The sequence below is a fragment of a genome, unplaced genomic scaffold (assembly GCF_019419815.1).
Source record: "Pyrus x bretschneideri cultivar Hongxiangsu unplaced genomic scaffold, Pyrus_bretschneideri_v1 Contig18, whole genome shotgun sequence".
Taxonomy (NCBI): Eukaryota; Viridiplantae; Streptophyta; class Magnoliopsida; order Rosales; family Rosaceae; genus Pyrus; species Pyrus x bretschneideri.
The window spans coordinates 4,777,641-4,790,072 of record NW_025999479.1 but is presented as its reverse complement, the minus strand read 5'-3'; the positions used below and the strand labels follow the sequence as shown (position 1 = coordinate 4,790,072).

At 37.6% G+C, this 12,432-nt stretch overlaps 1 protein-coding gene and 1 pseudogene across 1 annotated transcript; both read left to right on the top strand.

Annotated features, from left to right (window-relative positions):
• Positions 1–3,365: 3,365 nt before the first annotated feature.
• LOC125476258 lies at positions 3,366–3,462 on the top strand (annotated as a pseudogene).
• A 4,315-nt stretch (positions 3,463–7,777) lies between these two features.
• On the top strand, positions 7,778–10,956 carry LOC103954716 (exosome complex exonuclease RRP46 homolog). The gene is made up of 8 exons (XM_009366542.3): positions 7,778–8,057; positions 8,292–8,405; positions 8,523–8,623; positions 9,283–9,303; positions 9,683–9,755; positions 9,833–9,900; positions 10,435–10,564; positions 10,699–10,956. The coding sequence occupies exons 1-8, from the start codon at positions 7,952–7,954 to the stop codon at positions 10,797–10,799; spliced, it is 714 nt and encodes a 237-aa protein (XP_009364817.2). The 5' UTR covers positions 7,778–7,951; the 3' UTR covers positions 10,800–10,956.
• Positions 10,957–12,432: the final 1,476 nt, after the last annotated feature.

Genomic DNA, 12,432 nt, shown 5'->3' with positions numbered 1-12,432 from the left:
GAGACGGCCAAGCGACAGACCCACATATGCGATTCCGTGGGTGTGGTGTTTTATAACAAAAAGATCTTGTACAATTGGGATTAAAACCATTTAATATAAACAGCATGTCATTTCATGTTTCTTGTGTGTAACTCATTATTCAACACTCACTCGTGTGGAACCACGTCATAGGCCACACATGAATCCACTCCACAGAGGGTTAGTCAAGCTACACACATGAATATTGTATACTTGGTATCGAGTCAATAATTTGCGTCCAATTGATGCCTATATTAGAAAGTATGTGACAAAGAATAAATGGTAGAGTAAAATGAAGAGCAACTTGACAAACGAAAAAGGAAATTCTATTTGACCGCATTATTTATCTCTCTGCACTCAACTTAAAAATTAGATATGCATTTTCTAATTTATTGTAATATGAAATAATTATTAAAGACAAATGCGTATAAGATTAAAAAAAAGTCTCTGTTTTTTTCCAAAAAAATTGGGATAAAACACATTTTGATAAAATTCATGTTAATACAGGGTCCTTTTCCGATCCCTAAGAACAATACATGCCCAAGAGAAGGCCTGACTAAGGCCTAGGGAAAGCAAATATTGAAGGAAGACCCCAAAGGCCCACAAGGATAGAAAGGGATCTCGTTGAGCATTATTGCCGATCGCCACCAGCTCGGCTCGACTAGGTTGCATAAACTACTTTCCGACTGACATGAGTACGTGGATGGACTGACAACTTTATAGGACAAGGCTCAAGGATCATGCCTATTCAATCGTCAACTCACGGCACGTAACAATCATCACTCAATGTCAAAGTCTATGATGGGATGTAGGTGTGAAGGGAACGATACTCGGTCGGGCATAATTGGGTAATCGAGCTGAAGCAAGTCGCTTGGCTCCCATCACTCATAGAAGGATGCACACCCGAATGTGCAACTGTCACTTCATCGCTAAATAATTGACTAATGGATTAGAGCAGCACTCGTCATGTGGTGCTCTACATGAAGCGCTAGGCAAACTACCTGGGGGATACTCTACAAACGACCGCTTCCCAAGAAACTCTACAACTAGACTACCATTAAATGAAATCACGTTAACCAAGATAAGATATTTATTAGACTAGATATTTATTGGGTGAATAGGAGGAGGCCATGTCACCTTCTCTTTGAGGGCACACATTAGAAAAATGTGGTTATTTGCCTATTTAAGGGGAGTGAGGCAGAGGGAGAAGGGGTTGGTAGAGTTGGGGTGAAATGGGGGCATTTGCTCCACCGCTTCACCAGGCTAACTAAGGATTTTGAGCCACTTTGTATGTAACTCCGTTTATGGGTGAATCATCATATATCCTTGTGTAACTATTTAGCCTAGTATTTCACATTTTGTGTGCCAAGCCCACCAAGAGCTCAACATCTTTGATTTTTTTTCGTCCAAAATCTATGAGCATCCACCCAGATTCGTCCGGGTTTGACCTACAAATTTTGAACGTTAACAATCCATATTGCAAATCCTAATCAAGAACTATCAGAATTGAGACCCTTAATTCATGCAAAACCTAATGGAGAAGTTGCTTCCTTGGATTGAAGAAACCAACGTGATCACATGCTGACATTTTGTTTTGATGGCATGCTTATCTTAAACAAAGTGGAGCAGAAACTTTAGACCACTGCATCCATTAGTATCATTTCTTGGGACGAAATGAAACTAATCAAACACTAATGAAAGGAAGATTAACATAAACACTGATGATGATGGTGATGATAATATCAACGAGAAAAAATCGGAAATTATAATGACTCCATTATATTTTATGAGAGATTGAGATTCATGGACTTTTGGGTTTGTGCATCCAAAAATGTAGGGCTGTAACATTTATATGTTTTTCCTTTGTTTGGTTGGGTGTAGAAAAAGAAACAAGAGAATCAATGTGAGACGTGGGATCATAGTGATTGAAGGTATTTAAGGGTTTAGGGAGATTATTTATTTATTTATTTATTTAACAAACGATATTATCTATTTAAGGGGGAGGGAGTGGGCTAAACCTCACAATGGGCTAGCAATAATGTGGTTCGAATTCGCCTTTGGCGAGAATCGAACCTAAGACCTCTCACTTTAAAATGAAGAGGAATACCACTAGGAGAAATGTTGGGTTCAAATATAATCTCCCCCAAAACAATGTAAACATTGGGTGTAGAGTGAATTATTTCACTTTCGAGGTCAAAAACTGCGCTTTTAGTTTTGAGTGTATTGTGAAATTTTCTTTTGTGTTTCGAGGGTATTTGGAAATTTTCTTTTGTTCTCAAATTTATTTTTCTTCTCTTTTAGTAAGAATTCCTATTCCTTGCAGTGACATTCATAGCTTAAAAGCGATTAAAGATGTTACTAGTGAATGTTACTTTTAAGTTAAAGACAATTAAAAGATGGCTTTTCTGTTTGTTGGAATTATAAGATAACTCACTCAACCTTTGGTTCGAGGCTTTATACACATAATTAAAAGTTAGTTTGTGGACTACCACAAGAGATCAATTGCTGGATCTCTTCACTACTGTTTGGATACTTTTATTTCAGTTATAATAATCAAAGAATAATCCCCAAGTCTATTTCTCCATTATTTTGCTTCTTTTCACTTTTAAATGAATCTACGCCAGAGATTAGAGAAAATAATGAAGGAATATAGTAGTAAATGATGCTTTATTGCACTAGTGAAAAACAATTATGCTCATGCATTGTGGTGGGGTTCGATCTCCACATATTCTTTTCTTAATAACTAAGTATTTAACCCACTAACGCTATCACTCTATTAGTCAAGATCTCAAGTCTGTCTCATTGCTAGTTGCTAGGCAAATTCAAAAGAAACTTAGCTTGTAAGAAAACTCAGAGGAGTGAAAAATACTTTTCGTTTCATTCACTTGATAATTCAATGTACACATTTGACCCTAACATTTACAGCTAATTACAAGAAAACCCTTGACTAACTCACTCCAACTATACAAGAACCATTAGACTCTTTACACCCCCATCCCTTCAAGCTGAAACTTGATGCATGAAATGTTCCAAGAGGAAGCTTGGACTGTAGGAAACTAAATCTTTGCTTGGACAAAGATTTTGTGTGTATATAAGCTATTTGGTCTTGACCGTAAAAAGACAATCTCCTCGTCCTGTAATTATCGTCTAACCCGAAAGAAATTGGGTCCTTTTGCTTTGCTTAATTATTGTCAAAGCAATGGAGACACTTATCGTGAAATATAAGTAAGGTAGTAGATAAGATAAAGACGTTTTTGTAAGATTCCACATCTTCGTTTTTCTTTCCTTAATAAGTGATTGGCCTACCAAAAAGTTATTTTGGCCAACAAGAGCTACCATATATAATTGTTCTTTCGGGAACATTCTACAAAATTAGAACGATGCAATGAAGATTAGTATGACTATTGTGCAAGGATGACATGAGTTAGCATATAATCAATTATTACCGACAATGCCATGAAATTCCATTCATGATCAGCAGTTGAACTTTGATTTTTAGAAGACAAAAATAGGACATTTTCTTTATTTTGGGGATAGAAATAGGACAATTCAGTCATGTACAAGCCATGCACAAAACTGAAATTCCTAAAATATCCATATATAAATACTAAAAATTATCAACTCATTTCATCACTTTTCTCATTTGGAAGAGAGGGATGTCGAGAGAGCTCTATGAACTCTAAGTTTCTGAGTTGAGCTCAGATTTCAAAGAGAGGGAAGTCCAAAGAGAGGTGAGAAGAGTGAGCTCGGTTTTGGGTTGACCTCATACCTCTGATTTTGAACAAAGGGATGCGAGAGAGAGGTGAGAAAAGTGAGCTGGGCTTTGTACCAAATTTCCTATTTTGGCCAGAAGGTTTCATTTTTTTCGGCAATTGAAGCTTCGACAAGCATAGTAAGGTAGGGTGTTTAGTTTCAAGTTTCTACATCAATTATTTAGGGAATAAATGGGTTGTTTGTAAGATGACTTTATACGTAGAAGTTAAATTAGGGTTTGAGTTTCATGTTGGGGCCTATGGGTTGTAGAATAAACTTTACTTTTTGACGTGCTAAAAACTGGGATAGAACAATTTCTGGTTCAAGTGTTTAATTGTAGAAATTTGTGAAAATTTTTCCATAATGTGCATGTGGTGTGCATGGCTACAACTTAATATGAGAAGCAAAAATGTTCACTAGTTATAATGCACATATGTTGGGCCTCAAAATTTAGCGAGTATGACAACCTAGTTGGCATCGGCCAAAAAAAAAAAAAGCTTAAAGGACGTTAAGGGTCATGCATGTCTATGAAATAACGACAACAAGTATCATGTTTTCCATGTGCACGGTTAAGTGGTGGTTGATATACGTAATAAGACTTTTCAAACTACCACTGTTACCTTATATACGTACCAATTATGTTTTAATTGCATCGACTATACCAATAGGTTGCCATTAAAGTTTATTATCAATGCAAAAAACAACTCATTGCACGATCTTCGATTATGTGCATATCATGTGCATGTACTGTACATATATATGGTGTGCATGTGGTGTGCATACAGTGTATATAGTGGTGACGTCATCTTTCTAATATAAAAAAGAGAGATGTGAGCTTTGGATTTTTGGGTTGGCTCAGATCTGTGAGCATATCATATGCATGTTGTGCACATGTCATGTGCATGTCAAAAAGAGATGATTTTTAATGGGATTTCTAGAATCTAGGTTTAGGTCAAAGATTTGTAAACTACAGATCTCTAAGGGATTTCCAGAATCTAGGCCCCCATATATCCCCCAATGTTGTTAATTGCACTATGCATGTCCACAACAAAACCGACGTTGTTACACGTATTGGTATAGATAATAAATTTGGGATTTTCTTCAAACTTAGAGGGAGAATGCATTCATCGGCGGAGGGGAGAGAGAGAGAGAGATAGAGAGAGATTGCAGCAGAAAAAATGGTGTCTTTAGTTTTTCATAATGGATTTTCTTCAACATCTAAAATTTTTTGGACTGCATGTTGGTTTTGACCTATATGATTTTGAATGAGATTTCAAATTTGGGGAAGAAGATGTTGATTTGAGGAAGAAATCCGAATCTACAACTACAACCACAGACTATGTTCGTTTCCCAAAATGACAAATTAGCAAACACAAACAACCTCCAAATAAATCAAAATTTCCAATTGAGTTTTCCATTATCTTTCACTAATCTAAGAACATCCAATAAATATCAATTTTAAAGAGAGGGAGGGAGGGAGATAGAGAGAGAGAGAGAGAGTAGAGAGAAAGAAATCATAAAATGGGAGAAAATAACTCATTTATATACGAGGGCAATTTAATCATTTCAAGGTGTAGGAAAAATCATATTTTTGTCCAATTGTTATGCATGACATGTGCATATTCAAAGAATCATATTTCTGTCCCAAGATTAAGATTATGTCCTATTTTATTTTCCTATAGATTTAGATTGTTAGATCCAATTTTCTCAAAGTTTGAAAACCCATTCTTGGTTGCACTTCTATGGCACTAGGCTCCATGATAACAATATATGTGTTCCATATGAATTGAGAATTAAGAAGATTGCTACTTTTGTAGTAAATCCAAAAACTGATAAGAAACTATCTAACAATAAATAAGGCGAGTAAAACCTAACCATATTCAAGGCCAGTAGGTTTCGAACTACCAGTAAAAGGGCTAAAAGCGTTATTTACTTTATTTTTAAAATACGGATATTTATAAATAAGGATAGGGTGATAAATTATTCTCATACTCTCTCTTTCTTCTGCCAGGACCAGCGAGTATGTGAGTGTAGCAAAATATCCAGCTGCTACGCGTGAGGCAGTAATTATTCTTATGCTCATCATTCACAAGATTCGAACTTGAAATCTTTCATTTATAAATAAAGAGAAATACCAATAATTGTCATACTAAATGATTAAAAATATTTTTGACAACCAAAAGTACATGTGAATGCGTTTGGCATAAACAGTTTGTATTTCTAAATCATAGAAGCATTTTACTTATTTAAGAAAAAAAATTTCAAATAATTTTTAAGAAGCACTTTTTATATTTTTGTTTTATTTTTATTTTTAAGAAGAGTATGATATTTCATTCATGGATAAGAAGGGCATTACAAATACATATCATAAGGAACTCATCCCAAAAGGGTCCTTGCAAACTAGATCTAAAAATATTACAATAAAGCATCACAAAACAATGAGTAGACTTCAAACATTCATATGAGCTCATTGGGAGCAACACTATTACACTTATCAATAACTGTTAAACTTCATGTTACTGGGAGATCAAGTGAGATCAATATCTCAAACATAAATTGGGACAAGGAGTATGTCCATAGGTCGATCACATCACCTAATCACCGCCACGATCCCAAACACCAAATAAAGTAGATCCAGCAAATCAACACCTCCACCCTTCACACATAGATCCAAAAGAGGAAGCACACCAAAATGAAAATTAAAATCAAGCACTCTCCTAGAGAGAGCAATCATACTAGCAAACTCTCCAGATAGAGAAATCAAACTAAACTCCAAGAAAATTCCTACAAATTACTAAACATAAACAAAATGAAAGGACAAAATCATGTCGCCGCTCCACATCCTTCAAACATCCAAAAGTTGCCTCATTGCACCAGCTAAACCCAAAATGTCGTACTAACTAAACTCAATCCCGACGCAATTTGACATCTTACATGGCTTATTGCTTCAAACCTATATTGAAGGTGATAACTTGATCCAAAAACCTTGTGATAGCTGTGTGTGTTGGCCAAAAGATGACTACAGCGTTTCACATGACAATTCAACACCAAATAGGGTAACGGAAAGTGAGAGAGAAGAGACGAAAAATGATTTTCAAGAGGATTGCTGTTGACCCCAAAACCAAAGACAGGAGCTGCGGCAAATAATTTTTCCTATAATTTTAAGTAGCACTTAAACTTTGAATAAAAATTACAAATCCTATTTTTAATAGAACTTAACACAATCTGATGTGTATTTCTACGTTTGTGCTTCATAAACCATATACATTTTTTTGTTTGAAAAGGAATATAAACTTTTTTCGTAGTTGCCACTTAGTATTACAGTCTAATTGTCACATCCCAACCCTCAGCTCCAGTGATATTGTCCGCTTTGGCATTCTCTGCCCGCAGACAGAGCTACCGCACGGTTTTGTTTCTGCGGACCGGTACTCAGCCGTAGCCAGCGCCTGCCCTCCCCTCAGGGAGTCCGCAAAAGGCCTCACTGAAACTTAAGGTTGGCAATGGATATATAAGGCCCAAAGACCACGCCCTCACGGGCGATGTGGGATACTACAATCCACCCCCCTTAGGGAGCCCGACGTCCTCGTCGGCACACCACGACCGTGAGTCTGGCTCTGATACCAAATTGTCACATCCCAACCCTCAGCTCCAGTGATATTGTCCGCTTTGGCATTCTCTGCCCGCAGACAGAGCTACCGCACGGTTTTGTTTCTGCGGACCGGTACTCAGCCGTAGCCAGCGCCTGCCCTCCCCTCAGGGAGTCCGCAAAAGGCCTCACTGAAACTTAAGGTTGGCAATGGATATATAAGGCCCAAAGACCACGCCCTCACGGGCGATGTGGGATACTACACTAATTGTATTCATTCTCACTTATAAATGAAAGATTTTATATTCTCTCTATTAGAGGAGATAATAACATTTGTTTATAAAAATAAATAAATAAATAAATAAATAAAAACTACATTCGTAGTTGACCAAATCAAACACAGGAAGAGTACAAAGTCAAAATTGACTCTCAAAAACCCTAACGGCCATTCCCAAAACCCCTTTAACGGAACTCCAACCTTTCCCGTCCTTCTGCTTCGGCTACAATTTTTCACATCTATCAGTATCGCTTTTGTATCTCAGCTATTTTGCCTCTCGGAAGTATCAATTTCGTTAATTTTAACAGCCAAAGACAATGGAAATTGACAGAGTCGACGGACGCACGCCAAACCAGTTGAGACCCTTGGCTTGTTCTCGCGGCGTCCTCTACCGCGCTCACGGCTCTGCAAGTTGGACTCAAGGTTCTTACTTCACTTCAAATCCACATACATTTTCTGTATTTTCAATGTGGCCATTAGCTGAAATGATGAGATTTTCAGTATGTCGTCAAACATTTGATTGTTAATTTTGATAAATTGAGCGATTGAGATTTGATTTCTGGTTATTTTGGCTAAAATATGAAATTTCATCTTCTTATCGGTGCTTTTGATTGACATTGGTATTTATGTTTAGGTTTGTTTTGTTGGTTTTGATAGGAGATACGAAAGTTCTGGCTGCAGTTTATGGACCTAAAGCAGGAACAAAGAAGAATGAAAATCCCGAAAAAGCTTGCATTGAGGTTATTTGGAAACCTAAAACAGGCCAGAGTGGTGAGTTTTTGCCGCTACTATACTTACTCTTATTGCTCTGGACTGGACAATGGGTACGTAGAGTGGGCGCGAATCCTGTTATTTCCGTCTATTTTGAACGTTTTTTGCATTATATAGGAAAATTGGAGAGGGAATATGAGATGATATTGAAGAGAACCTTGCAAAGCATCTGCATACTGACTCTAAACCCAAATACCACAACCTCGGTCATTGTTCAGGTGAGGCAATTTTATTAATGAAAAACTTCGTGTCTGAATCTTAGGCGTTGTTTTGCAGAGTCAAGTAGTGGATCACTTTAAGGATAGGTCAAAGTTTAGGAGTTTTAAGGGGCTTGTGGTGGTAAATATGGGCATTGGCCCTTTTACATAGACAGGTAAAAGTTTCCAGGAAGTGTAACTGTGGTTTGGCTTTTGAGCTTGTGCGTGGAAATGCATCTGTCGATTATAAGTTGTGCATTATGTAGGGCCTGCTTGGTATCCTTCTTGGATCCAATTTTGTTGTTTTCAAAAATGATGAATGTAGCTAACTTACTTAGTACTCATTAGTTTCAAAACCAAAAATTGGATTCAAGCAGGATACCAAACAACCTGGTGGTGGTAGTTTTTCCAACCCGTAAGATGAATTGTTATGTAAAACCAGTATACTTAGTGTAGTCTCCCTTTTCTAAATGCCGATTTTGTTTGAAGTTATGTCCATCTAGTAATATAGTTTCCCATCTCTTATGTATCTTCATGTATGCGAATTGACCTTCTTATATGCACAGTAACTGAGTCACTGAATACTTCTTCAGTTTCCTTGGGTTATGTGTTATTAACTTGTTTACAACTATGGTTAAGTAATCATCCTTTTATTTAAAAACATTATGTTTCTGCTGCAGGTTGTCAATGATGATGGTTCTGTATCCTTCAGTGTTTTTCATTTTCTGTACCTTAGAAGTTTAGCAAATTTAATAGGCTAATTGGGAGCTCCAGTTTGACATTCATTGAATGTCCTTATTTCCAGTGTATTCTTTCATTATTTCTGTTTGGCCCCGGAAAAATAAATATCTTTATATAACCTTGCGGGGTGCTGGTAGTGCCGTTATTCTCTGTGTGTTACATAAAGTTCCATACTGCACAAGGGACAAGTATTTTTTTTCGGTGGTGAATAACCTCTAGGCATTTAGATATCATGTTTGACATTTTCACATATCCAAGAATGTGTTAGCTACACCCTTGTTTGTTATCTTCTTTTACATGTTGATACAAGTAGAAGTACCTTAACAACTACTTGTGTAGCTTCTGCCATGTGCCATAAATGCAGCGTGTGCTGCCCTTGTTGATGCTGGGGCTCCTCTAAAACATCTTGCTGGTAAATGAGACCTATGTTTTGGTCTTCTATCCTACGTTTGATGAATATGTCCTGAGATGTTTTTATGCTTTTTGCAGTTGCTATATGTTGTTGCCTGGCAGAGAGCGGATACGTCATATTGGACCCCAGCAAGCTGGAAGAGCAGGTTTTTCTTCGTTCATATCTCTGTAAACATCTAATTGCATTTTAGATTATACTCCAAAATTCTATGGCTTCTTTAAGCAATAAAAGGGGGGGTCGATTCACACATGCATGCCTACATTACATCTGCAGAGCTGTAGTTTTGCTTTGTGCCAAGAAATGCTTGGTGTTGTTGGACTAAAGATAACGGGCACCATGCTGTAATCTTACTGGAGTTATAGAAGTCGAGTTGTTTTCATATCTAAATGTGTGCACGCAATAAATGTAATTATGAGTATAAGTTGAACCTATGTCTTACTCCAACCTCAACCCCCTGAACGTGGTGAGCCAAGAGTAAGGGGCATTCTTTGACGACACATCAATCTCCGTATGTGAGATGTTTGAGTTTGTGTGTATTTGTTATTCTCTATGTTGGTAATTCCTTGAACTATGACTCGCTACGCCTCCAACCCATACCTTACCTGGTGAGCCAAGGGAGTCACATTCTTTGGCACTACATAATTCTCCATCCTTAATGGGGTTTGAATTTGTGACGCAGAATATGAAGGCGTTTGCATATTTGGTCTTCCCAAACGCTCTCACAACCCTTCCAGAAGGAGGATTACGGGTGGGAGGTGAACCCATGGAGCATGGGATCATCACCTCGGTTACCCAGGGTGCAATGTCAGGTGTTTACCGCTCTTCATCTCCCCTTTCTAATCTATCGATATAGGAAATTTCCAGGTGTTTGATGCTATTTTGGTTGTGTTGGTAAGATTTACGATGCTTGATCTAATCGGGTTCTCACTCTATATTTTTCCAGTGGACGACTATCTTCACAGTTTAGAACGAGGGCGCGCCGCCACTGCAAAGATGTCGGCATTTCTCCAAAAGAGCTTGCAACCACTGCTTTCAGATGATTAAATCTAAATCTGGGAGATATCGCACAGCGCACAGCGTAAACGTTTCTGTAGCTAGATTTCGCAGCTCTACTCGATTAACATGAACCATACATACAATATTTCTTGTACTCCACTGTATCAGAACCTCAGATCAATGTAAAACGGTAACTTTCAATGTAGCCCTTTGGTTAATTTTGGAAGATCAAAACTGTTCCTGCGGTTATAATACAGCGGTAATTACTCTGTCAAAAGCACCATTAGCAGAATAGCACATGATTAATTTCGAATTATCAGCATTCCATTGATGGTAATTTGGTATAATACATGCATAAAAGGGCCGGATAATAAATTCAGACCCGTTAAATTAACCCCCCAAAGAGGTTGTAGAATTACAATGGAAGGCACATCAAGTGTTAAAAATTATGATTTTTTATTATTTCCCTGACGAGAGGGGAGAGGGAGAGAAGAGAGGAGGCGAGATTCGTTTTCCTGTCGCTCGCGGAAGCGTCGTTTGAGGAACGTTTCGAGGATCTCCATGACGGAGACGAACCGTTTCATGTCGTCCAATCGGCGGCTGAGCTCCGCCTCACGAGCCCTGGCTCGCTCCAGCCGCGCCTCCGTCTGGGCAAGGCGGCCGAGAAGATCTGCGACCACCACCGCGTTCTCGTTCGGCTGTCGGACGGGGCGTGGTGGAGTCGGGGTGTCTCTGGAGAGGGGTGTTTGCTGACCGTAACACATGATTTGATTGATGAATGAATGTTCGGGAATTTTGCGGATAAGGGGAGACTGAAGATTTTTGAGTTCGTTTTAGGGATTAAGGAAACTTGATATAACCCTAATTTTTTGATCCAATAGTACGAATTGTAATTTATTAAAATAAATTTAATTTAATTTTTTTAATTTATTTTAGAGTAATTTTGTGAAAAATCAATAAAAAGTTACAATATAATGTTAATTATAAATAAGTTAATTATTGTGATACTTAAATGCATTTAAAATAAACAAAATTATAAAATCTGCAACTACAGCCGACACTTACTTCAACTAACACTCTCTTTCTTATAGTTTTATATTTAGAATAAGTCGATACGGATCAGACACTACATGCAGTGTCTTCTTGATTCTGTTTTTTACATTTGGATTCAGACACTGAGTTGCAGTGTCCATTTATTGGTTTCGTTTTTTTCATCACTCACACGCCTCCTACACGTTCCTTTGTACATTTAGATTCAAACATTGCAATGCAGTGTCCGTTTCCTGATTTTGTTTTTCACTTTGGATTCAAACGCTACGTTATAGTGTCCGTTTCCTAGTTCTATTTTTTCCATCACTCATACGTCTCCTACACTTCGCACCTCACGTGACTCCTGATTTTACATTTAGATTCAAACACTGTAATGCAATGTCCATTTTCTAGCTCTGTTTTTTACATTTATATTTTGAAACTATAATGCAGTGTCCGTTTCTTGGTTCTGTTTTTTCACAATTAGGTTCGAACACTGCAATGTAGTGTCCGTTTCCTGGTTTTGTATTTTTTTTACATTTGGATTTGAACACTGCAATGCATCGTCCGTTTCCTGGTGCCTTTTTTTTTTTTGGCTTGAGTAGACTCCTTCCTGTAAACGTAAGGCAAGAGAGAGTGATAGAATATACAT

What these genes read in the sequence shown, in the direction of transcription:
- LOC103954716 (XM_009366542.3), top strand. Translation starts at nt 7,952, where the DNA reads ATGGAAATTGACAGAGTCGACGGACGCACGCCAAACCAGTTGAGACCC. An exon ending in ACCTAAAACAGGCCAGAGTG is followed by an intron (nt 8,406 to 8,522) that starts GTGAGTTTTTGC and finishes TGCATTATATAG; the next exon opens with GAAAATTGGAGAGGGAATAT. An exon ending in CCAGCAAGCTGGAAGAGCAG is followed by an intron (nt 9,901 to 10,434) that starts GTTTTTCTTCGT and finishes TTTGTGACGCAG; the next exon opens with AATATGAAGGCGTTTGCATA.